General features: G+C 38.0%; 1 protein-coding gene across 3 annotated transcripts in view; it reads right to left on the reverse strand.

Annotated features, from left to right (window-relative positions):
- TRPM6 (transient receptor potential cation channel subfamily M member 6) overlaps positions 1-27,214 on the reverse strand; it is a 197,506-nt gene that overhangs the window by 81,105 nt on the left and 89,187 nt on the right. For all 3 annotated transcript variants that reach the window (XM_059889458.1, XM_059889457.1, XM_024996176.2), the window contains exons 12-21: positions 26,726-26,860; positions 25,591-25,644; positions 23,618-23,758; positions 20,000-20,134; positions 17,857-18,137; positions 15,858-16,086; positions 13,195-13,341; positions 9,373-9,519; positions 2,744-2,872; positions 1,159-1,410 (exon numbers count right to left, since the gene is read on the reverse strand). In XM_059889458.1, coding sequence (XP_059745441.1) covers positions 1,159-1,410; positions 2,744-2,872; positions 9,373-9,519; positions 13,195-13,341; positions 15,858-16,086; positions 17,857-18,137; positions 20,000-20,134; positions 23,618-23,758; positions 25,591-25,644; positions 26,726-26,860 — 1,650 coding nt within the window. The remainder of the gene's footprint in view (positions 1-1,158; positions 1,411-2,743; positions 2,873-9,372; positions 9,520-13,194; positions 13,342-15,857; positions 16,087-17,856; positions 18,138-19,999; positions 20,135-23,617; positions 23,759-25,590; positions 25,645-26,725; positions 26,861-27,214) is intronic.

Genomic DNA, 27,214 nt, shown 5'->3' on the forward strand with positions numbered 1-27,214 from the left:
ATCTACTTGTTCACTGTGGCAGAAACTTACACCATGAATTTCCTATTAGCTTCCCTTCCATGAGGCAGGAGCCACATGACCTATTCTGGCCAACGGGCTGTGGAATAATAGTGATTTGACTCACTTCCTCCTCAGAGCAGTTAAAAGCTGCTCCATCCCTTTAAAAGCATGCTCCTCCATGGAATTTTTTCCATCCCTCTGATTCCCTGTCATAGGAAACCTGAGAAGCCACATAATGACATGGGTATGCCCCAAGGAGGAAGGATTTGTGATCCCTCAGTCACTGGATAAGGGCCAGGCTCCATGAGCACCCATCGGTCTTTGCATTAGGAAGAAATAAACTTGTACTGAGTCACTGGGATACATTGGTTACCTCAACATAGATTTCCAAGTTAATACCAATGTCACCAAGAACAGAGAAAATATTACTGGTCTAAAAAAAAAGTATAAAGTAACCAAAATCATCTTTGGTATCCTGGAGGTTCTCCCTTTACTGTCCTCTTCCTCTATCTCAACATAACTCTTTCTTCTCAAGAGCTTGCCCCTTCTCTGTGAGTATTCTAGAAGAAAAAGCAAAGATCTTGAGGTGCTGTCCTTCTTAACTCCTGTGCAAAGTCAGCTGGACAGGGCTTATACAATTGCACAGTGAGCTCAGACGGCAGACAGAGCCAGGTGGTCCAGATTTGAATCCTGACTCCCCAGCTTACTCCTTTGGGAAATTTACGTAAACTCCATTTCCCTGAATGTAAAATGTGGATTATAGTACCCATCTATTAAAATTGTTTTTAAGATTAAATGAGTTAATATATATAAAGTACTTAGAACAGAGTGTGGCCCATACTAATCACTATTTAAGAGTTGGCTAGGGGTGGAGAGACAAGACAAATCAGCATTTCAGCTTACTGTGCTCAGAGACAAATACGACTCAATACCCCATCATCTGGCCCTAACCAAAAAGGTAAGGTGAGTATCACAGTCAACTATCTAATATGCTATCCAAGGACATTGGTTAAATATGAATTTAAGTTATACAATAAGTGGTGATGAAGTGTGTACTTCTTTAAATAATTTTAAAAGTTAAAATACTATTGAATATGAACCATGAAATCAGGTAGAACTGTTAAAATAACACCAGGTTATACAGCAGACAGTACTCACCATTTTTGCAATCATGGTCACATAGGGACCTGCATGTTGATTCACAGCAAAGAAGTCCAGGAGCCGTGAGAACCAGAATATGATGTTGATGCAGTATATCAGTCTTCCCGCCGTGTAGAAAGGTGGGGCACCCCACCGAAAGCCAAATCCCACCAAAAACAGGCCAATAGCCACAGTTTCCATTAAGTTCCAGTACTCGCTAATCCACACCTTCACCTTTTGAGTAAACTTCCCAGGTTCTGAAACACAGACCTAAAACATGACAGAAAGAAAGAAACAAAGAATGTGTTATAACTCAAGAGTCTCATCGATATGATCTTCAATACTTCAACTGTTCATTTACAGAGGAATTGAATCCTGCCAAACCTTAGATCTTAAGGCAGCTTTGGAGATGTAAGTTATCCTTGGGGAATGAATTATTTAAACAATTCTATAAATACAGCTTAATGTGACTGTTAATGCTGGTCAACTATTTAAAAACCCAACTAGAAATTTAAAAAAGGAAGGAAGAAAGAAAAGTTTTTTCTAGATTTGATCAATCCTAAACTAACACAGGGAAACGCTGAGACAATTTTAAAACTCGACGTTGCAATGGACTATAGCTGCAATGCCATTTCATGATGAATAGCCTAGTGCAAAGAAAGGAAAGAATCCTATAATCTGATCCCACTATTGCTGTTAGTGAACAGTTAGCAAATTGAACGTGACATTAGAACTCACTATTACAAGAAATTACCCCTGCAACAGAATGTCAGACAAATTGAAATGTCAGACAGTAAACCCATTTTTCCTGAGGCATTAAAAAGAATGGTAGAATTTTGATAACATTTTTCTGCTGAATTATTTTCTACTGTCTATAAACTCCACAATAGTAACTAGCAGGCAACATAAATATATTACTAAGACTATATCTACATAATATACAGTATTGGTCATAAGAGCTCTAGGACAAACTCAATATATGTAAATGCACAAAGGTAGAGCTACATATACAGTGATTCTAAAATAGTCTAAGTTATACTATATGTGATTACATTACAACTGCATGGGAATATTCATTCCTTTTTTTTTTAAGTGACTCACTATAAATTAAAAATAAAGTTTGCTTTGTTTTGTTTCTTGGACTACTTGCCCCAGAGGAATGTTTAGTAGGAACTTTCGAAGGCTATACATGAATTCTTTACCATTGTACAACTTTAGCCACTATGTGACATGAAATCAATAATATGTAAGTAATGTTAGACTATATGAAAATCAATCTTATTTAAAAAAAAAACACTCTGGGGATGGGAAATCTAACAGTCGGAGGGTCTAATAACAACTAGACACTATCACTCTGTGACTGATAAACACACTAAGATGTCCTCAAAAATAACTGCTTTCAAAGAGCGGCAATCAAGAGAAATTATTTGGCAACAAGAAAAGGTTGAGATCAGAAATTTCCCCCAATTACCCTCCTGCAGCATGCCAAGTCAGGATCACTGTCCACCCCACCTCAACCTTTGACCTCTCCCTTTGCACCACCCCATCCCAGAACACCTCTAGCAGAGATGTACGGAAGACAAAGGGAGAAAGGGTAACTCACCTCCCTGACTTTCTCAATGGCATTGGTGAAGATGTAGATAATAACAAGCCACTCTTGCACGCTGGGCTGGGGCTGCATCTCCACCAACACGGTGTAAGTGAACAGCATAAGGAATGCCAAGTACACCATCTGTGAGGGGGACACACATTTCTTGGTCATGAGTGAGAGTCATAGTGGAGGATACCAAGCAGACATGGACCCAACTCAACAGAAATCACGTGGACTTCAACATGATAGCAGGGAAACATAACTGGGACCACCTGGTGCTCAGTTGTGTCCAGCTCTTTGCAACCCCATATACTACATGATCCATGGAGTTCTCCAGGCCAGAATACTGGAGTGGGTAGCCTTTCCCTTCTCCAGGGGATCTTCCCAACCCAGGGATCGAACCCGGGTCTCCCGCATTACAGGTGGATTCTTTACCAGCTGAGCCACAAGGGAAGCCCAATATCAAGGAAGGCATAAGAATCCACAGTTCTCTGTTCTATGATTCTATGGAAGGAAAGAAGAGCACTATTCTCTAATGCATCAAAGTGGGCACTGTCTCATCTTGTTGGCTCCTGATCAGAATTTTCAGAACCCTGCACATTCTGGCATGGACACAGTCAGGCTAACAACAAGGCAAGGGGGAATCACACACCTTCTCCTCCATTTAAACAGAAAACATGTGTCCTAAGGATGCCAAAGTAGCAGTATTGGTAGGAGACTGTTTCAAATATAATAAGTTGTGATGTTTATTACTGCTGAGAATTTTATTTTATGCTGATTAAAATATCCTGGTTGATAGAAAAGTATGATTGTGAATCTTTATAATTAAAGACTGTTGACATTTTTATCTATAGCACTTAAGCACTCAGCCTAACACATGATAGACAATCAAGAAATGTATGTTTAAGCGGTATGTATATTAAACCTAGATTTCCAGTCTCTTCCAAGAATTAAGGCACAGTAAACACATACACTGGAGAAGGCAATGGCACCCACTCCAGTACTCCTGCCTGGAAAATCCCACGGACGGAGGAGCCTGTTAGGCTGCAGTCCATGAGGTCGCTACGAGTCGGACACGACTGAGCGACTTCACTTTCACTTTTCACTTTCATGCGTTGGAGAGGAAATGGCACCCCACTCCAGTACTCTTGCCTGGAAAATCCCATGGACGGAGGAGCCTGGTGGGCTGCAGTCCATGGGGTCGCTAAGAGTCGGACACGACTGAACGACTTCACTTTCACTTTTCACTTTCATGCATTGGAGAAGCAAATGGCAACCCACTCCAGTGTTCTTGCCTGGAGAATCCCAGGGACGGGGGAGCCTGGTGGGCTGCCGTCTATGGGGTCGCACAGAATGGGACACGACTGATGCAACTTAGCAGCAGCAGCAGCAGCAAACACATACACATAGATGTATGGTGATTAACAGCTTTGTGATCTTATCTAACATTCTTATGTCTTACAATTTCCAGAAGTAGAATAACTACACACATTTAAAAATGTGACACATATTACTAAGTTGCCAGCCAGAAAGGCTTTACCAATTTCTCAATCACCAACAAGGCATGAGACAATGCAGCCCTTCAAATATCTTCAGAGACCATACACAGTACTAGCTGATAAACACATATTACAAATCCCAGATCAAAGGGGGAAAAGTGCCTCTGTGTGTGTTCATTCTCATGAGAATCATATTATTTTAAACTGAATCCTTATTTATCAAATCTTTTTGAGCTCTACCTAAGTTTGATAAGTCTGCTAAGCTTAGTGCTGCATAGAGAATGGCTGAAATCACTTTTGACTATACCAAGTTGGCATTTACAATAGGTGGTATTTCAGGCAGGCATAATGGCTATTAGCATTGCCTATGAGTTCAGAAACTTAATAGAGAAGCATATAAGAAAGTTAAGTAAATTCCATACTTCTCTAGATCTGTATTTCATAGTTTTAATATGTTTGATGATCCCGTAGGGACACAATTTAAATAAACTTGTACTGTCAAGCAGACGTTTTTTACATCGTTATCACTGGTTCCATGGTGGCCAGACACCAAAACACTGTAGATATTGGTGGTATTACTTCTGACTCTTTTTTTTCTTTCCAAGTTTTAAAAAGATATCCAAAAATGTTTACATTTTTGCTTTTTCATCATACCATTTACAACAAGACACTGCTTTAATAAAGCACACATACCATAACCTAGCAATGTAAGGGCCATGAGTAAAATGCCAGTGCTCACAGCTAATACAGTTCATTGTGGTGCGTAGATATGGTTGGCTAGTTTGTTTATTTCCATCATCATTATTGTCCATTTGCTTAGGTTGTTCCTGTCTCTAAGAGTTCATAAGCTGGAATTTTCTAAGGAAAAAACACTTGAATACTCTACCCAGTGATGTGACAATGGTTGGGCTTCCCTGGTTGCTCAGCGTCGTAAATTATCCACCTGCAATGCAGGAGACCTGGGTTCGATCCCTGGGTTGGTTAAATTCTCTTAATGCTACTATCAGAGTCTCTAGGATTTTGTTGCATATTCACAAAAATGGTAAAACCTGAATCATCTAAATGAAATTTTCTTTTTGAAAACATAAAAGTTATTTGGACCTATGTACTTATTCAATATGTATATGAAACAAGTGTGTATTTGGGCAAGGAATATTTTGAAATATAACGCATTTATATAAATATCCTCTTATAATGACTTCAAATGTTTTAGAAATATACAACCTTGACTATAAGCAATTTAACTATAGATAAGCATTAGAATCCCAAAGAAAGGCAATGCCAAAGAATGCTCAAACTACTGCACGATTGCACTCATCTCACACACTAGTAAAGTAATGCTCAAAATTCTCCAAACCAGGCTTCAGCAATATGTGAACTGTATACTTCCAGATGTTCAAGCTGGTTTTAGAAAAGGCAGAGGAACAAGAGATCAAATTGCCAACATCCGCTGGATCGTCGAAAAAGCAAAACAGTTCCAGAAAAACATCTATTTCTGCTTTATTGACTATGCCAAAGCCTTTGACTGTGTGCATCACAATCAACTGTGGAAAATTCTGAAAGAGATGGGAATACCAGACCACCTGACCTGCCTCTTGAGAAGTCTGTATGCAGGTCAGGAAGCAACAGTTAGAACTGGACATGGAACAACAGACTGGTTCCAAATAGGAAAAGGAGTACGTCAAGGCTGTATATTGTCACCCTGCTTATTTAACTTATATGCAGAGTATATCATGAGAAATGCTGGACTGGAGGAAGCACAAGCTGGAATCAAGATTGTCGGGAGGAATATCAATAACCTCAGATATGCAGATGACAACACCCTTATGAGAGAAGGTGAAGAAGAACTAAAGAGCCTCTTGATGAAAGTGAAAGAGAAGAGTGAAAAAGTTGGCTTAAAGCTCAACATTCAGAAAACTAAGATCATGGCATCTGGTCCTATCACTTCATGGCAAATAGATGGGGGAAATAGCGGAAACAGTGGCCACCTTTATTTGTTGGGGCTGCAAAATCACTGCAGATGGTGACTGCAGCCATGAAATTAAAAGACGCTTACTCCTTGGAAGGAAAGTTATGACCAACCTAGATAGCATATTCAAAAGCAGAGACATTACTTTGTCAACAAAGGTCCCTCTAGTTACGGCTATGGTTTTTCCTGTGGCCGTGTATGGATGTGAGAGTTGGACTGTAAAGAAAGCTGAGCGCCGAAGAATTGATGCTTTTGAACTGTGGTGTTGGAGAAGACTCTTGAGAGTCCCTTGGACTGCAAGGAGTTCCAACCAGTCCATCTTAAAGGAAATCAGTCCTGGGTTTTCATTGGTAGGACTGATTTTGAAGCTGAAACTCCAATACTTTGGCCCACCTGATGCAAAGAGCTGACTCATTGGAAAAGACTCTGATGCTGGGAAAGATTGAGGGCAGGAGGAGAAGGGGATGACAGAGGATGAGATGGCTGGATGGCATCACTGACTCAATGGACACAGGTTTGGGTGGACTCTGGGAGTTGGTGATGGACAGGGAGGCCTGGCATGCTGCAGTTCATGGGCTCACAAAGAGTTGGACATGACTGAGCAACTGAACTGAAGTGAAGCATTAGAAAAATAAATATTATCAAATAAATGTAAAAACCACTGAATACATTTAGTGTATAGTTACTGCTTTTGCCATCTCTCCATCCATGACATATGTAGTATTTGATACAATTTTTCTAAAATTTGTCTTGTTCTCCATATATTATAAGTATTTGCTACTGAAGACAACAACAACAAAAACTTGCATTTTTAGTCTGTATTACACAACATTCCTACAAAGAAAAAAAATCAATTCAACTACTGACATTTTTGCCCAAGATGGGAAATTAATCCACCCCCATCCCTTAATACTACAACCACTATTTTCATTTTATTGTTCCACAAAGTTTCAAATGCTTAGTTCCAGCTGTGCTAACTGTAAACACTCAGAAGAAGAAAAAAACTCTTGTGCTTTTGCTCCCAAAAGTAGGAAAGACCTGCCCTCACCTTTTCTCACCTCCCTCCAATCTTCTTTCCTGTCTCCTTTGCCAGGCCTCCCACTCTTTCTAAACTATATTTTTATTACAAGCTGGTAAATCAGGCATATCACTATCAACATTATCATTAAAAATTAACCATCCTGGTATATTTCTCCATCTATTAGTGTCCTCTTTGATTTCTTTCACCAGTGTTTTATAGTTTTCTATATATAGGTCTTTAGTTTCTTTAGGTAGATATATTCCTAAGTATTTTATTCTTTCCGTTGCAATGGTGAATGGAATTGTTTCCTTAATTTCTCTTTCTGTGTTCATGGATTGGAAGAATCAATATAGTGAAAATGAGTATACTACCCAAAGCAATTTATAGATTCAATGCAATCCCTATCAAGCTACCAACAGTATTCTTCACAGAGCTAGAACAAATAATTTCACAATTTGTATGGAAATACAAAAAACCTCGAATAGCCAAAGCGACCTTGAGAAAGAAGAATGGAACTGGAGGAATCAACCTACCTGACTTCAGGCTCTACTACAAAGCCACAGTTATCAAGACAGTATGGTACTGGCACAAAGACAGAAATATTGATCAATGGAATAAAATAGAAAGCCCAGAGATAAATCCACGCACATATGGACACCTTATCTTCGACAAAGGAGGCAAGAATATACAATGGATTAAAGACAATCTCTTTAACAAGTGGTGCTGGGAAATCTGGTCAACCACTTGTAAAAGAATGAAACTGGACCACTTTCTAACACCATACACAAAAATAAACTCAAAATGGATTAAAGATCTCAACGTAAGACCAGAAACTATAAAACTCCTAGAGGAGAACATAAGTAAAACACTCTCCGACATACATCACAGCAGGATCCTCTATGACCCACCTCCCAGAATATTGGAAATAAAAGCAAAAATAAACAAATGGGACCTAATTAACCTTAAAAGCTTCTGCACATCAAAGGAAACTATTAGCAAGGTGAAAAGACAGCCTTCAGAATGGGAGAAAATAATAGCAAATGAAGCAACCGACAAACAACTAATCTCAAAAATATACAAGCAACTCCTACAGCTCAACTCCAGAAAAATAAACGACCCAATCAAAAAATGGGCCAAAGAACTAAATAGACATTTCTCCAAAAAAGACATACAGATGGCTAACAAACACATGAAAAGATGCTCAACATCACTCATTATCAGAGAAATGCAAATCAAAACCACTATGAGGTACCATTTCACACCAGTCAGAATGGCTGCTATCCAAAAGTCTACAAGCAATAAATGCTGGAGAGGGTGTGGAGAAAAGGGAACCCTCTTACACTGTTGGTGGGAATGCAAACTAGTACAGCCACTATGGAGAACAGTGTGGAGATTCCTTAAAAAACTGGAAATAGAACTGCCTTATGATCCAGCAACCCCACTGCTGGGCATACACACTGAGGAAACCAGAAGGGAAAGAGACACGTGTACCCCAATGTTCATCGCAGCACTGTTTATAATAGCCAAGACATGGAAGCAACCTAGATGTCCATCAGCAGATGAATGGATAAGAAAGCTGTGGTACATATACACAATGGAGTATTACTCAGCCATTAAAAAGAATACATTTGAATCAGTTCTAATGAGGTGGATGAAACTGGAGCCTATTATACAGAGTGAAGTAAGCCAGAAGGAAAAACATAAATACAGTATACTAACGCATATATATGGAATTTAGAAAGATGGTAACAATAACCCGGTGTACGAGACAGCAAAAGAGACACTGATGTATAGAACAGTCTTATGGACTCGGTGGGAGAGGGAGAGGGTGGGAAGATTTGGGAAAATGGCAATGAAACATGTAAAATATCATGTAGGAAACGAGTTGCCAGTCCAGGTTCGATGCACGATGCTGGATGCTTGGGGCTGGTGCACTGGGACGGCCCAGAGGGATGGTATGGGGAGGGAGGAGGGAGGAGGGTTCGGGATGGGGAACACATGTATACCTGTGGTGGATTCATTTTGATATTTGGCAAAACTAATACAATTATGTAAAGTTTAAAAATAAAATAAAATTGGAAGAATAAAAAAAAAAAAAAAAAAAAAATTAACCATCCTGAATACTATATACAATTTTTTAAATGAGACCAACCGTATAAAACCAAAACTTGACAATTGGAGCATTGTAGAACTCATAGACTTTCCTGGTCCAAGGAAGGGTTTGGAGCCCACTCTTTAAATCAAAGTGCTGGCTTTCATCTGTTTTCTCATCAGGTCCCCTTTCCAAGTCACAGTCTTTCTGTAAAATAAACAAATAATTATTTATTGTCAGAGCCTTAACTAAATTGCTAACATTTTTAAATATCTAAAATATTATATATTTCATAAATATATAAATATAATAAATAAATGAGAAATTAATTGGGCATCCACCTTCCAAATTATAATCTTAGTCTTGAACAGAAGAAAAACTACATGTATTGTATCGATCTTTGACAGGGTAAAGAGAACAGCGCATTTCTGAAAAGCAAGTTGAGTCTGCCGTAATCAAATTTAGTCAAACTAAGAGTAGTTCCAAGCATTTTAAAATGGTCCCTCTTCCTGTTCTTTTTAATCTCCTTTATCAGTAATTTTGGAACCTCAGGATATTCATATAAATAAAGTCCTTGTGAAATCAATTAAGTAGAGAATAGATTTGTTTCCACATAAAAGGAGGAAAAAATGGATAGAGAATGGTGACACATCTTTCCCAGGTCACAGGGAAGTGAGGCTCAGTGTTGATTTAAGAGTTCTGACTTTGACAGCTGCTTCACTCACTAATAACAGAGGCTCTTCACCTGAAGTTCATGAACCCTCTGAGTTTCCGGAGCTCTTTGCGCCGGCTGCGATTATAAGCAAGCATTTGTGTTGTACATGCATTTTCTAGGGAAAGCATTTTCCATCAGTTTCTCAAAAGTTATGGGTCAGCCTGAACGGGTTAACAGTTGTAGGTGGTGAGAAATGAATATCTGTGTCACAAGAAAGCGGTTGCATGAATGTGACTAACAGAGGTGTCTGCTCAGAAGAGCCATTAGAGAGAAAAAAAGAAAGGGAAAAGCACTTGCACCCTGGTTACTTTTGAGAAGAGGAAACTTAGGGATGATGAAAGAAAAGCAAAAGAGGTATCATCCTACTTCATAGATGTCTGTGTGATTTTAATCTTTCAATAGGAAATGTACGACTTTTGTAATATTACGAAAGTCATATTAAATGAAAAGAAAGGAACGTTCTATGGTGCCTCTCAGACTAGCCTATTTCTTCAACCTATCCACAAAAGATGTCTCTCGAACACCAGACCTGCATGATTACCAAGAATTTCCAAGCCAAGGAATGAATCAGGTTTTGCCTGAATTATCCATGTAATAGCAAGAAAATTTAAATTTTGAGGCCTCAGGCCTCTAGATGGGTTTTCTCAGGGCCTAATTGATAGTTCTGTCATTCATGTCACTTTGGACAGTGGAATCAGAGATGTGATTTAGAAGTACAGTAACTGAGCCAGTTACTAACAGAGTTAAACCAGCCTAGAGTTAAAATGGCTTAGAACTGTGGCTTAGAACTGATTTTAAAAGTCATCATATCCTGTGATTTTAATGACATCAGTACCACTTCAGAAAGACTCCAGAAAGCTATTTAAGTAATGATCTTGTTGTTAAATAACTTCTCATTATTATATTATAAAACATTAATTGAGGGCTTCCCTGGTAGCTCAGTGGTAAAGAATCCACCTGCTAACGCAGGAGACACAGATTCGATCCCTGATCCGGTAAGATCCCACGTGCTGTGGAGCAAATAAACTCTGTGCCACAATTCCTGAAGCCCCTGTGCCCTAGAGCCCGTCCTCCACAACAGAGAGTAGCCCCCTCTTGCTGCAACTAGAGAAAAGCCATCAATGAAGACCAAGCACAGCCAAAATAAATACAATTATTTTAAAAAACACTACTTGAGCCTATCTCTGAGTTGAATTCAAAGACCAAATACCATGACATGTATATGAAGTTCTTGATGTTGTATCTGATTATGACATCAAATAAAATACACAAGATTATCTGCCAAGAGCTGTGGCTGAAAAGCAGAGTGCTGGAAAACACCTGTGTTGGAAAGATTGCTCAAGCACGAATATTTCCACCAGGATTCGAGGAGATGATGACATGTTCTCCAGACAGGGTGACTCAGAGTAAGTCTCTTAAAATGTGGCCTGGTTTAAAGATAGTTCTTGGCCATGTGCTCTTACCAGAGGGAAAGATTTTGCAGCCTTAAGGCATGAAATGGAACTCCAAATGAGGAAAAATGTGAAAGAAGGCTGTACTATTAGCCTTGAGACCATATGAAATCAAACATGTATATGTGAATATGTCACATATAAAGATGGCCTTCTATTTCTAATAAGGTTAGGCCAGCACTACATTTCTTTTCTTTGCTTAAAAAAAAAAAAATGAAACAGTCTAAACTTAGTAAACATATAATCTAACCAGTACAATCACAATTATGACAACTTGCAAAGCCCAGTTTTGCAACAGAGAATTTCTCACACACTCTGTAAAGGTTAGAATGTACCTGGTATCTTGTACTCTGAGAACCCCAAACAGAACTATCAGGCTTAGAAAAGAAGGGAAGGGAGGGAAGGAGGGATAGAAGAAGAACACATATACCCAAAGAGTCATGATAGTCAAAATATTTAATAACTCATCTGGTTAAGTGATCTGGCATTATCAATCAGAATGGATGCTCAATCAATCACAACAGATGCCATCCGTACAAACTATAATTAATTATTTTTCATTTAACATTTATCAAAGACGTTTTCAACATTATAACAAATACCTCATAAGTACAAAAGCCCGTCAGACAAGACACTAGCTAAAGATGCCTCACTGAAGTATTAAGTACCAGAAAAGATGTTCACTACACTTCATAGTCCGTCTAGTCAAAGGTATGGTTTTTCCAGTAGTCATATATGGATATGAGAGTTGGACTATAAAGAAAGCTGAGCACTGAAGAATTGATGCTTTTGAACTGTGGTGTTGGAGAAGACTCTTGAGCGTCCCTTGGACAGCAAAGAGATCCAACCAGTCCATCCTAAAGGAAATCAGTCCTGAATATTCATTGGAAACTGAAGCTGAAATTCTAATATTTTAGGCACCTGATGCGAAGAACTGACTCATTTGAAAAGACTCTGATGCTGGGAAAGATTGAAGGCAGGAGGAGAAGGGGACGACAGAGGATAAGATGGTTGGATGGCATCACCGACTCAATGGACATGAGTTTGAGTAAACTCCCAGAGTTGGTGATGGACATGGAGGTCTGGCGTGCTGCAGTCCGCCAGGGGTCACAGTCGGACACAACTGAGTGACTAAACTGAACTGAACACCTGATAGTAAATGGCAACTTCATCAGCAATGATCCAAGTTGAAACACAAAATTTAAAAAATGGATGTGCAGACAGCATATTGGAGGCTCTTCAGCAAAGATGGGTTGCAAGAGAACCAGCTCAAGTTACCCATGAAAGAGTACACATTTGGGAACTCAAGTAAAACCATCCAAACTCACTGGATATGACAAGTGAAAAAACTGTGGCATGAAACAGTGAAGATCAGCACAAATTCTAAATCAGCATTTTATAAAATATTTTGAAGGCTACGAGACATCCCTTATTATAGCTTTCAAGAAACAATAAGTCTATTTGTTCCACTAGTCATAAAGGAAAATAAAATATTAAGCAGCTTCCTAGATATAATACAGTCTTTGATTTTGGCAGAAATAGGATATTTTGCTTAATCATATACGGAGGTTAATCAGAACTATCATACATAGTATACCTGACCATACTATAATATGATTAAGATTGTTAAATAGTTTGTTAATAAGTAAGCTATGCGTCTGCGTTTGTGTGCAGTCCAGGTCACAAAAACTCAGTTCACCATGATATCGTACTAACCTGACAAGAATTTTCTTTGAGAGTACTGGTGTTCTGGTCACCATTATACCACGTAAAGTCCTGGGACTGTGGGACATGTGACATTTCTGCTTTGCTTTTAAACTCCAGTGTCAAAATGGCAGGTGGGAAAAGAATACTGATGATGATCTTCAAAAGAGGAGAACAAAGCAGGTAGTGAGGGTTATACAAGACACACATATGATCCAAATAAAGTCAAGATTTGGGTGTATAGGAAATGTCAGATCCGTCCCCAGTTAAGTGGATACCCTGACTGTATACATTTTCTGACTTAAGAATTCCAATACCAGAAGTGTCTCCCTCAGAAATACTCATGAATCCAAGCATATGTATAGGGATGTTCATTGAAGGGCTATCTGTAATGGCAAAAAAATTAGTGTCAACCTAAATGTCCAACTAAGAAACTGAGCATAAAAGTCCATCTATAGAAGGATAGCTGATGTGGAACAACCTAACGGTGGAATTCAGCCAGCCCATCATATATGTGGGCTTTGCATCCACAGATGCAACTAACTGTAGATTAAAAATATATAAAAAAAAAAAAAATTCAGATAGTTCCAAAAAGCAAACTTGAATTTGGAGCACTCTGTCCCTGGTGGCTCAGACAGTAAAGAATCCGCCTGCAATGCAGCAGACTTGGGTTCAAACCCTGAATCGAAAAGATCCGCTAGAGAAGGAAATAGCAACCCATTCTTGCCTGGAAATCCCAAGGACAAGCGGGCTGCGGTCCATGGGGTTGTAAGAGTCACGACTTAGCGACTAAACAACACCTAGCAGGAAGCGGCTGTGTATCATAGGGAGCCCAACCCGGCTCTCTGGGATGACCCAGAGACGTGGAATGGTGGGCGGGGTGGGGAGGTTTAAGAGGGAGGGGACTCGCATTAATGTGTGGCAGAGACTACCACAACATTGTAAAGCAATTATCCTCTAATTAAAAAAAGAAAACTAGCGGCAGGACACTGAGATGTCTTCTTTTTCAATGAGCATAATGCTTGAATAATTCTTTAAAGCCACTAAGTAGTTATTATCACATAAAACACTCTAAAATTTATTTATATTATAAATCAATAATGTAAAACCATACCAAGTCCCTCTGTTTACATCTATCTCCCATCACACATATATTTTCTCTGCCAGCAAAACCTACAGAATGTATAACTCTAGACATCCTTCACTCTATTGCTATCATTCTTGAATTTATTTATGGTCTATTCAACTTGTATGGCCTTTCAGGGTAAAGAGCTTGGATTTACTCAATTCTGTGAGAATCATCTTGGTGAACATTATCTCTTTTGAGCTAAAATTAAGCTCCAGTATTCTAGGATTCAGTGAATGAAAATAAGATTACCCTGACTCTATACCATTCATGATTAAATAAACTAAAGCCATGCTCTTGTCAATTTCTTTCTTTCTTTTTTTTTTCATGCTGAAATGACTTTTTGTTGTTTTGTTTTAAAGCCTGATGTCCTGTGGAAGTTCTCTGGACTTGTCCCAGTTCTGGCAGGGATTGGTTTGTTTGTGTGTTTGTTTTCTTTTCAGATGTTGAACCCAAAAAACATGCAATCTTCTAGGTCTGGAAACATCATAGTTATCAAACACAATGATAATATTGCACTAATTAATTCCTAATCTACTTCCTAAAAAGCTCCACATTCTGTTGCCATTGACCACTGCAGAACCATCAGCTTGTGAAACAGTGTTCAATGATATCAACATCCCATTTCCAAGGAAGGGTTTGGAGTCTATTCCCTAAAAGCACTTACATGAGCTTTCCTTTCCACATAAAACTCCATAAAGTCTTCCTCCAGTCCTCATCCACTTGGAACTAGTCATTTTACAATTATTTATGGAAGTGTTCCCAAAACTTACAAGCCAAGCACTGATAAATTAGGATCCAGGCATAGAGAGCAATATGGTTTACTGCAAGTCAGAGATTTTAAGTAGCTAATTCAGTCTTGTAAGCTCACCATGTATGGGGGCAAAACATCTAGTCTTACTTCACTTAAGTCTCTTTGTTGATATAAAAAATAAAGTATACAAAGAGCAGAAAGTTATTACGTTTTCAGGAATAAGGGTTTCTAATTTCTAATTCAAGATGAAAGATAAGGCTAAACTATAATGGAATACAAAAATTTGGATATAGTGGTGTGAACAAATGTGTTTGAGGGCAGCTTTATAAAACAGCCATTTATTTCCTGAAACATTACATTAGATGAGCACAACCAACTGCTAATTTTATTTAGTTTATCATGGGTTAGCATCCTTAAGCTAAGAAAATTCTCAGTAAAAAGTCTCATTTATTTCTATTATAATTATCAGGGACAGTGGTGACTACTAATAATGAAATCTTACTTATGTCTGTACATGCTTTTAACTTCTAGCCACTTTCTCATGAGTATGCCTTTGCAATGGACTGAGCTGGCACAATTATGCCCATTTTTAAAAAGAAACCATAGGAGTGGGAAATAAAGTAGTTGTCAGAGGTTTCACTGTGAAGATCTCTGCTCATCTGTGAGAATCAAAAACAGTATTAATAATTGGTTTTCCTGAAAGTACTCTTCTGGAACAAGTGACAAATGAAAAAAGTACAGACCTCCAGACTAAACTATTAATAACATTAAACTCTATAAAGCAAGTAGATATACCTTTAACCAAGAGTTTTTCCTCATTTTCAGACGCCCCATCCACATATCAGTTAGTAGCATTTGGGTACAAGTGTGTGAAACAAAGGGCCTCAACCCTCCAGAAACAGCCAGCTTCAAACAGGTAGAGTTGCTCCAGTTCTTGAGTTCGTAGGTCAGCAGTTTCATGGCCATTCTTTCATTCTGTTTGAATGCCTTCTCCAACACATCCAGGGCAAGCTGGCCAAACTGTCTGCAATGACACAGTGGTGAGCGGCAAATATAAAGGCAGGCCAGAGTCCTAGAAACATCCAAAAGGTTACATATGGGACTCAGAAAAGACCAAGAGAAAAGAGGGGACAGTAAAAGGCAGAAGCTACTTTAAAAGGGACTGCTGCTCAGAAAATGGATTGTTCTCCCTTTCTTGAAGGAACAGAACTAGTGGGTTTCCAACGACAGTCCCTGAGCTATTCCTGAGGAGAAGTGACTCCACACCACAAAACAAGCTATGTAGGGCTCCCTGATAGGTCCTAATGAAGAATTTTTGCCAGAAAAGACTATTCAAAATCAAACTAGCATATAAGGAAAAACTGTGGAAACCCCTCACTCTTATATTTTTTTTTTAAGATTTTACAAAATACACAGATAACTTAAGTAAGAAGCCAGACCTGGAGACATCCCCAGGTGATCTTCTGGGAGGTTGTTTTCTCTAAAAAGTAGACACTGTCATTCTCTGAAATTTTTTAAAATAAAGACACGTGTACCCCAATGTTCATCGCAGCACTGTTTATAATAGCCAGGACGTGGAAGCAACCTAGATGTCCATCAGCAGATGAATGGATAAGAAAGCTGTGGTACATATACACAATGGAGTATTACTCAGCAATTAAAAAGAATACATTTGAATCAGTTCTAATGAGGTGGATGAAACTGGAGCCTATTATACAGAGTGAAGTAAGCCAGAAAGAAAAACACCAATACAGTATACTAACGCATATATATGGAATTTAGAAAGATAGTAACAATAACCCTGTGTATGAGACAGCAAAAGAGACACTGATGTATAGATCAGTCTTATGGACTCTGTGGGAGAGGGAGAGGGTTGGGAGATTTGGGAGAATGTCATTGAAACATGTATAATATCATGTATGAAACGAGTTGCCAGTCCAGATTCGATGCACGATACTGGACGCTTGGGGCTAGTGCACTGGGACGACCCAGAGGGAGGGTATGGGGAGGGAGGAGGGAGGAGGGTTCAGGATGGGGAACACATGTATACCTGTGGTGGATTCATTTGGATATTTGGCAAAACTAATACAATTTGTAAAGTTTAAAAATAAAATAAAATTAATTAAAAAATAAAAAAATAAATAAAAATTATAAAATTTTAACTAACTTTGGCTTCTCTTCTCTCCCTACTACCATCATGCATTAGTAAATAAAAAAAAAAAATTCCCAACTTTCTATTTTCCATCATCATTCTCTGGCACTTAATACATAATATATTTACCTGTTTTCCTGCCTGAGAGGTACTTAAACAACAATTTTTAATATAACTTAGTATCAAAGAGTTTGATAGTCAGGAGGGAGTTCCAAAATCATTCATTGAACATTTTATAGTTTAAAGTCCCAGGACTTCCCTGGCGGTCCAGTGGTTAAGAATCCAAACTTTCACTGCAGGAGGCACAGTTTCTGTTCCTGGTTGAGGAACTAAGATCCTACATGCCATGTGCTGAGGCCAAAAAAAAATTTTTTAATAAAAAAAAAGAAATTAAAGTCCCACAGTCTTGGCAAGTCATTTGACCATTAGTAAAGAGCTGGCCCCAGGATAAGAACCCAAGTCTCCTGAACTAAGGGCCACCTCTCTTTCCTTTAGTCCTTAAAATATTTTAAGACTCTTATCTAAGGAAGAGTCCATGAAATGCACCGCTGTAAGTCCACTCCTCTTATAAGTTCTAGGGTGTGGAAGATAAATGTTTCTAAAGTGTCAATGTTAAGTGTGAGGTGAAGGGAGAACTCCTACTTTGAGTAATTTTTCAGTTCTTCAGAGGCATCATCGACCATGTTGCTCTCCTTGGCTTCCCGGGCCATTGCTCGGTAGAGGATACAAGCGATCACTGCCTTGACCGTGGCCTCCTCACCATGCTGCCAGAAGAACATGGCCATCTTCTGCCTTTTCATTAGCACAGCCCACACCAGCAGGTCATTATAAGGATAAATAAAGCCAGTAGAATCAGGGTCATCTGATATATTTTGTTCTTCTTTTGACTTCTTCCTTGATTTATGAAGGGCTGCAGACTTTTCCTGTTAGAATATAAAATAGGAATGGGTGTCCAAATACTCAGATGGATGATGTTCTACCTGACAAAAGACATTGAGTATCTCAGAAATATTTTTTAAATCACTGAAAAAGGATGGAAATAATAACAGAACTTTATAGCTTTTGTGACCCTATGAACTATAGCAAGCCAGGTTCTTCTGTCCATGGGATTTCCCAGGCAAGAATACTGGAGTTGGTTGCCATTTCCTTCTCCAGGGGATCTTCCTGACCCAGGAATGGAACCCAGGTCTCCTGCATTGGCAGGTGGATTCTTTACCACTGAGCCATCAGGGAAGTCCTATAAAATAGGAATGGGTGTCCAAATACTCGGATGCATGATGTTCTACCTGACAAAAGACACTGAGAATCTTATAAATATTTTAAAAATCACTGAAAAAGGATGGAAATAATAAAAGAACTTTATAAATCAGAAACCAAAACTTTGGCCTTTTATTAATCTATTTCTTGTTGTATCTAATAGTTTCAGGGTCCCTAGGCTAAGATACCTTAAGTCCACTTAAGTTAACACAGCTTAAAACTTAACACAGCTTAACACAATATAAAACAACTTAAGAGAACCTAAAGCTCTATACCTTTAGAAAAGTCACTAACTATACAACAGTTTTCAATTTCTCAAGGAAATGGGCTGAAATTACATATAAGACAAATGAGAACTATTTAAAAAAAAAAAAAAACAACTCTAACCTTACCTTACAAATAGATCCACTGTCTTCTTTTCAGTAAAATGACATTAGTGTTGCCAACATTGTTACAAATAGATTGGTTTTAATTCTGATCTCCTTTATTCTAGCCATATTTCCATAGTGATGGTAATAGGTAATAATGAAATACCATTTTCTACCTGGTTAAACCCACCCTTTACAATTCATGTCAAAAACCATTCGCTAAAGCCCCACAGTCTTCTATGCCACTCTGCATGTATCTCTAGTTCAATGCTCATCACACTGCACTGAGGTTACTTCTTTGGGAGGGCAGGACCATTTCTTAGTCATTAACATATCTTCTCCAGCCCACCTGCATCTCAAATTCCACCAAGAGCCCAAAATAATGCCTGGCAAATGATAAGACTCAATAATTATTTTTTTAATTAAAGGAGATCAGAGAAAAAATTGTAATAAGCTTCTTCTATTTCTATAAGTAGAGGGAATTTGTGTTCATTGGTTATGACCAATAGTAATTTTATGATATAACTTTTTGTTCTAAGAGCTGTAAAAAGCAAGCCTCTTTCAGCCAACATAAGAACCATTTCTATGGAAACTCTATGGAAACTCTTGAACAAAAGCATTCATGCCCAGAGGCAAGTGGGACTGAGGTAGTACAGGGAAGGGGGCATAACACTGCTCACACACATATACACATTCATAAATACATTATCATTACCATACATTAAGCGAAAATTCATTTCAAAAAAACTTCAAAGGGGAAAAAAGAAGATACAAGAGGGCAATGTAAGAGAAAAGCAAAGGAAAAGGTAACAGTCACCTCTCTAATTAGCCTTAGAAAAAGGAGGATGAAGGTTTAATGGTGATTTTTTAGTACCATTCCATGGACTGCCTTCCTGAGTCATCATCTGGACGTGGCAGAGGTAGGAACAAGGAAGGCAGCCTGAGGTGCCAGCCCTGGAGATCATTTAGTTCCCCATCCTGGGCATTTGCTCATCATTGTTAGAGAATAGCTTTATCATGTTTTAGACTTGTACCATCTGTTTACAGTTCCTATAAATGGTCCCTCTATCTGTATTCCCCATTCTTGAATTTAAAATGATGAAAGGATCTCAGTCTTCAAGGACAATTTTATTCTCAAATTTAAAAGAAGTAATTGGTACCTTGACTTTGTAAGGTTGGGCAGTTCTAATGAACTGGGAATGCAGGGTGCTCTCTGTAGACTCCTTTCTATTTCCTGAGCAGCGTCTTCGGTGAAGAGCAGGCTGGGACAGGTTTTGAGCAAGAGTGGTCACTTGCTGGCATGTGTTATTTTATTTTTAAAACAAACAAAAAGGGAAAAAGATGATTATGGTAACAATGAAAGTGGTAACAATTAACCTTTTGTTTCTCAGTTCAGTTCAGTTTAGTCTCTCAGTTGTGTCCAACTCTTTGCAATCCCATGAACCACAGCACGCCAGGCCTCCCTGTCCATCACCAACTCCTGGAGTTTACCCAAACCCATGTCCATTGAGTTGGTGGTGCCATCCAACCATCAAATCCTCTGTCATCCCCTTCTCCTCCTGCCCTCAATCTTTCCCAGCATCAGGGTCTTTTCAAATGAGTCAGCTCTTCGCATCAGGTGGCCAAAGTATTGGAGTTTCAGCTTCAACATCAGTCCTTCCAATGAACAGCCAGGACTGATCTCCTTTAGAATGGACTGGTTGGATCTCCTTGCAGTCCAAGGGACTCTCAAGAGTCTTCTCCAACACCACAGTTCAAAAGCATCAATTCTTCGGCACTCAGCCTTCTTTATAGTCCAACTCTCACATCTATACATGACCATTGGAAAAACCATAGACTCGACTAGACAGATCTCAGTTGGCAAAGTAATGTCTCTGCTTTTTCATATGCTGTCTAGGTTGGTCATAACTTTCCTTCCAAGGAGTAAGCGTCTTTTAATTTCATGGCTGCAATCACCATCTTCAGTGATTTTAGAGCCCAGAAAAATAAAGTCTGACACTGTTTCCACTGTTTCCCCATCTATTTGCCATGAAGTGATGGGACCAGATGCCATGATCTTAGTTTACTGAATGTTGAGCTTTAAGCCAACTTTTTCACTCTCCTCTTTCACTTTCATCAAGAGGCTGTTAGACAACAATGAAACCAAATATAATATTGCATCCTAGCAAATATCCAATGGTTCTGTCTTTCATCCAAGGTTAGTAATTAATTACTCATCCAACAAGAGCCTCTCATGGCCCCTTCTTATTAAGCATACTCTTATTTCCTAACATCTTAAAGAACATGCTTTTTTGTTCCCTATTATATATCTGCATTCCTTCTCTATGTGGAAATTCCATTAGAATCAACAGATGTTCTATACCTGGAACAAGTTCAAAACAGGCAATAAAGATTCACAGGTCTGATAGGAGAAAGTTCCCATTCACAAACAGCTCCAAGGTTAAGCTTAAGTTAGAAAGTTATGGAACGTCTCCAGGTGTTACATAATATCACTACTGGAGTGGAATTCCAGTGGCTAGATCCAATAATAACATAATTAGTTGCTTGTCAGTATGAAGCTTTCAGGCTTCCCAAGTGGCACTAGTTTGTAACCGCCACCATCTAATTTACTAGGAAACACAATAAACTCTATACTCCTTCACTAGAAAATAATTAGAGAAATGGGCAATTTCCTACCCATTTCTAGAAAGGGCATTAGAGGAACTTGCCCAACATGCTCCCCACTGGACTGCACCAATATCACAGTCAGTCCTATATCTGCCCCTGGTAGCCTCATAGCAAGGCTTATGTTGTTTAAATGAAGGAGCTGATACCTCAAGTTTATCCTTATGTCTGTGAAATTCCAATAAAGGACATTTTCTCTGGGAGAACTGGGTTTCTTTCTGTTTTGCTTCCTCATCTCCTAGAGCCAAGTTGGGTTTTCACTTTACTTCATTCTTTTTTTTTTTTTTTTTTAATTAATTTATTTTATTTTTAAACTTTACAAATTGTATTAGTTTTGCCAAATATCAAAATGAATCTGCCACAGGTATACATGTGTTCCCCATCCTGAACCCTCCTCCCTCCTCCCTCCCCATACCATCCCTATGGGTCATCCCAGTGCACTAGCCCCAAGCATCCAGTATCATGCATCGAACCTGGACTGGCAACTCGGTTCATACATGATATTATACATGTTTCAATGCCATTCTCCCAAATCTTCCCACCCTCTCCCTCTGCAACAGAGTCCATAAGACTGTTCTATACATCAGTGTCTCTTTTGCTGTCTCGTACACAGGGTTATTGTTAGCATCTTTCTAAATTCCATATATATGCGTTAGTATACTGTATTGGTGTTTTTCTTTCTGGCTTACTTCACTCTGTATAATAGGCTCCAGTTTCATCCACGTCATTAGAACTGATTCAAATGTATTCTTTTTAATGGCTGAGTAATACTCCATTGTGTATATGTACCATAGCTTTCTTATCCATCCATCTGTTGATGGACATCTAGGTTAAATAAAGGTCAAAAGTAGCTTGATAGTCTAGACTTTTCATGTGATCTTTCCAGTGTCATCCCTCACAACCATCTGGCATTGTCCAGCGACCAAGGCCTCCTGGTCACTGAAAAACCATACCCTGGTGTCCACAGCACTATGCTTTGTATTGTTCCTGCTCTTCTTTCAAACAAAAATGCCACAAACTATCTTTTCTAACACTTGCATTATCCCCTAATAAGAACTAAGCTCTTCAAGCCAGAATAATTCTCATCTGTAGACTTCTGAGTGTACTAGTCCCCTCATGTCCATGCCCTCCCTCCCATTCTTGCCTACCCAAGATCTACCACTATTCTTAACTGAAATGTCGTTTCCTCAGAGAGATGTTCTCTAATTTCTCCATCTAAATCATTCTCTTTCAGTGCACACTTTTCTTTCTTCCAAATGCATAGAACAATTAAAATTTACTTATTAACTAACAAAGGAACTAAGTTCTTCAGTTTACTAATCTGGAAAGGCAATTTCAAGAAATGAGCAATATTTTCTCTGCTAATCAACAACTAGCAACTCTAATTTTGGCACTTCCCTGGTGGCTCAGAGGGTAAAGAATCTGCCTGCAATGCAGGAGACCCAGGAGATCCAGGAAGCTCCCCTGGAGAAGGAAATGGCAACCCACTCCAGTATTCTTGCCTGGAGAATTCCATGGATAGAGGAGTCTAGTGGGTTACAGTCCACAGGGTCACAAAGAATCAGACATGACTGAGCAACTAACACCTCCACTTTCAGACTTTAAAAACTATGATGGAAAATAAAATATATATAGTATATATTTTTACATAGTACATTCTGCATACATCTTCCAATATAACCCCTACACATGTTCCAAGTGTCATCTCCAGGCTATGTACTAGTATGAGTTTATAGATGCAATTCTATTAAGCTTTACACTTGTGTATTTTCAAAGGAAAGATAAGGAAAGAACTGATCATCTCTCCCTCTAAACTTTCTCACCACATACTTCTATGTCAATACAGCACACTTTATATCCTGTTTTGTATTGTGGCTAGTTATTCATGTCTGTTTCCTCTAAGAGTTTCTAAAACTGCAGGTCTTTATGTCCATCCAGGCCAGCATGCCAGCATTTAGCACAGTAATTTACACGTAGCAAATATTCAATAACTATCAATAAACAGAATGTCCATTTGGAAAGCTCTTCCCACCTAAACTTCCCAAGCCATTTTTTCTAAAAGTATAACTCCTAGAAATCATCAGTTCTACAAGGGTGCTTTTCAATTATGCTACCTTATGTTTTCTGTAGAGGTTGTTGTAGAGGGCTCTGAAAGTTTTTCTAGTGTAGCTGCTGCGATATGCTCCACCAATAAGGTATTCTATTACCAATCCGATGTCAATCAGCGTTATCTTATAGCCTGAGAGAAGTGTATGCTGTAACAAAAACACATACAAATTATAACTGTCAGTTCTCTTTGTCTCTCTTTTGTCATGTAACTAGAACATAACCAAAGAGGGAGACATATTCTTTAGCCCTAGAACAATGCTTAGACTCACAAAAGAAGTGAGAGCCCCCGAATGTCACTAATAACAAAACAATAACAAAATCAATTGATGAATTAATACAACTAGCTACTGTTACAATCTGCTTGTTCAAATGGGAAAAATTACTTAGCCTTAATATGTTTTTAGTTTCACAGACACAGAATGTCTGCTTATAAAGAGCACATTGACTCTCTTTTCCTCTCTTTCTCATGCATACACACACTTTCAGAATAAAATACACTTAAAGAGAGCATAAAAGATTTTTTTTAACTGGCAATGACAGAACTACTACAACAGAAATACAATCACTAGAGAAGATACTGGAGAATCCAAAATAAACATTAGGTTAAAATCATTAGCCTCTCTTGAAATGGCTATAACATCACACACAAAACAAGAAAATGAAAGGAAGTAGAACAAACAGAAGGAACAGGAAATGGTGAAACAAAATGAAATATCAAAACACGAGGCTGTGCCAAGACAAACGGTATGGTTAGTAGGAGGCCTGAACAGCAGATTTTCAAGTACATGGTATTAGCCTAAATGAAAATTATTTTGATCCCTTAAAACCCACCTTAGTGCCTCTTCTGAACTGCCATGCATACATAGCATACTTTTAAAGGCACACAATGCTGAATAAGATCCTTGAAATGAACAGTCTGTGAATAACATTCCCAAAGCTTTGAATAAGAAATAAGGTTATGTGTATAAATAAATGATTTAATTTCTTTTTCACATTCATAATTTACTTTTGTAAGGAACACAAATTTTAGCTCAAAAAATTTATTTTTTAACACAAAAAATAGCTCTCATTTTTCTGCTAGTTAAAAGCATATCTAACTATTTCATTCCTTTTTCTTCAGTTTAGAAGAAAACTATGATAGAATTCGAGTTTTAGGAAATAATCTAAGGAAAATTATTTTGACCCAGCATAAATCAATGCAAACTAAATTTACATCAGCATGGACACTTTTGCTTACTACTGATTTGCCAACTAAATATCTTCCTCCACAGTCCTTTCACTCTGGTTCTCTCACCAAGTCAACATAATCAGAAAGCCCACACTCTCCCCACCAATATATTAGAGTTTAGAATTAAGGCAAAAAAAGTCTGTTAAAGTCAGAAAGTTTTAGTAACTATCGGGAGGTCAGAGATGATGTTAAGTCTGACTTAACTCAAGGTGAATTGAGAAGAGCATGAGTAAAATATAAGGAAAGATGGGACCAGTGGATTGGTCCTGGTTCCCTAGAACAACACACAGACTCACAAAAGAAGCGAGAGACCCTGAGTTATCAATAATAGCCAAAACAAGAACAAAAACAACAGAAATCACATGCCAGTCCTTCAGTAAAGATAACACAACCAGAAAGTTTCATTTTCAACAGATATTATCATCATTGGCAATACTGTTACACCACGTTAAGCTGAAATTCTGCCTGGAAGTTTCTATGTCTACAATTCATGTTTTAAAAAAGGAAATAATTATTTACTCATGCCACTAACTTGGTGGGTCAAATCTTTTAAAATACAAAGTAAATTACGGGAAAAACTGTGAGTGTGATTTGGTTAAAACTGTTCAGAGTCACAACTGTTCAGAGTCAAAGAGGACAGGTAATTCACTAGAAAATCCAATACTATTTTTTACAAAGCAAAATCTGGTAACACTTCGCCACAAAGCTAAAACAACACAAGAAATTTGTACACCTTCATAATTAGGTTACCTGTTTTACATCTTGGACAAGATGATGTAAGAGCATATTGGTTGGTCCTTGTTTCTGTAATAAAGAACAAAAGGAAGAATTTTAATTACCATGTGTTGGGGAGAAATAAAAAACCTTTATTTCAGAATGTATAAATAATCCAGAATACTGAAAATTTTCTTCAGCATCTTTAGTAATGAAGCTTAAGCCAAATTAATTCTAAGAAAGCTATTTCCCAAGAGAAGATGTAATTAGACTGAAATATTTTTAAGTGCACAATGTATATATCTAGGTAGTAAGGACAGTCTTAATTAACCTTGTGGCAAGAGGCAGAAACAAATTTGTAAAATCTATAACTATCTTTTATTATTTATAAATCACACAACTACAAATTCCATCACACAATTACATTGCATCAACAAATACTGATTGAGCACTGGCTACATTCATTCAAGTTACTGAGGGATTCAACAAAGAATATAAGTACTTTCTTTACAGAATTTTTACAACCCAATATAAGAGTGTGGTACTTACACTAAAAAAATAACCAATATTATGAAGAGTATATTCAAAACAATGGCAAATAATCTGTATTATTATGAAGTGATTTGGGAGTGATCTATGGAGTGATCAAGAAGATCTATAGATCAAAATTCTACGGAGTGATCAAGAAGACAGAGCTTTAAAGAAAGGGTAAGATCAAAGGCAAGGAAGAACATCTCAGGAAGGGTGCTTGACTCGAGCAACTCACGGCTTTACCAGGAGTAAGCCAGTCTAGTTTCAATAAAAGGTTTGCATAGGAAAATTGCAGGAACAAAATTTTTAACAGTGTCCCTAGATTGAAATGCTCTAATTACTCAATACAAGCGATTTGTTCTTATTCCCATCTTTGGCTTTAATTATGGTCTTACTATATCCTATTTCTGAAATTAGTTTATGCTTCTATTCTGTATAATTAATTAAAGTGGGAAATGCAGAAATGGTCCTAGGATTTGCTAAGAATGTTTCTTCTTTGATTGAAAAGTCTGTCTCTATAAGCCATCTTTGTACATAAGCACTGAAGGAAACTTGAACATTCAAGATACAGTTGAAGCTAAGTGTGTCTAATTAATAAGTAATCTTAAGGTACCAACTGATAAATTGTTCCAGTACTCACTGTATTATAGAGCTCTTCCAGTCGGGAGATGGTAAGAAAGCGATGGAGGTTCACTCCATACTCTATTAAGAGCTTCACAAAATCAACTCGATCCATCATCAAGGCATCTAACATCGCTTGTTCTAGAGAGCCAGGCTTCAGAGGGGAGAGATAAATAAGAGATATGGAAACAATTAAGAAAGCAGAAATAAGTAAAGAGTTACATGTATTTGAACTCAAAACTATACAGACAAAAATAATTATAAAATACAATCTTACTAAGGAATGTTCAGGACCTAAGTGAGGAAATAACAAAAAGTGAACCAAAAGCCTAAAAGACCTTTTGAATAAATGTGTTCTTGGATAAAAGACTGACTATGGTAAAGATCTCAGTGTTTCTCGAATTAATGTTTGAAGTTAATAAAATTCTAATAAAAATCCAAGGTCTCTTCTTTTCTTTCTTTCTTCTTCTTCTATTTTTTTTCTTTTTTTTGTAACCTGGTATGTTCC

This window comes from Bos taurus, chromosome 8 (assembly GCF_002263795.3).
Source record: "Bos taurus isolate L1 Dominette 01449 registration number 42190680 breed Hereford chromosome 8, ARS-UCD2.0, whole genome shotgun sequence".
NCBI classification, from domain to species: domain Eukaryota; kingdom Metazoa; phylum Chordata; class Mammalia; order Artiodactyla; family Bovidae; genus Bos; species Bos taurus.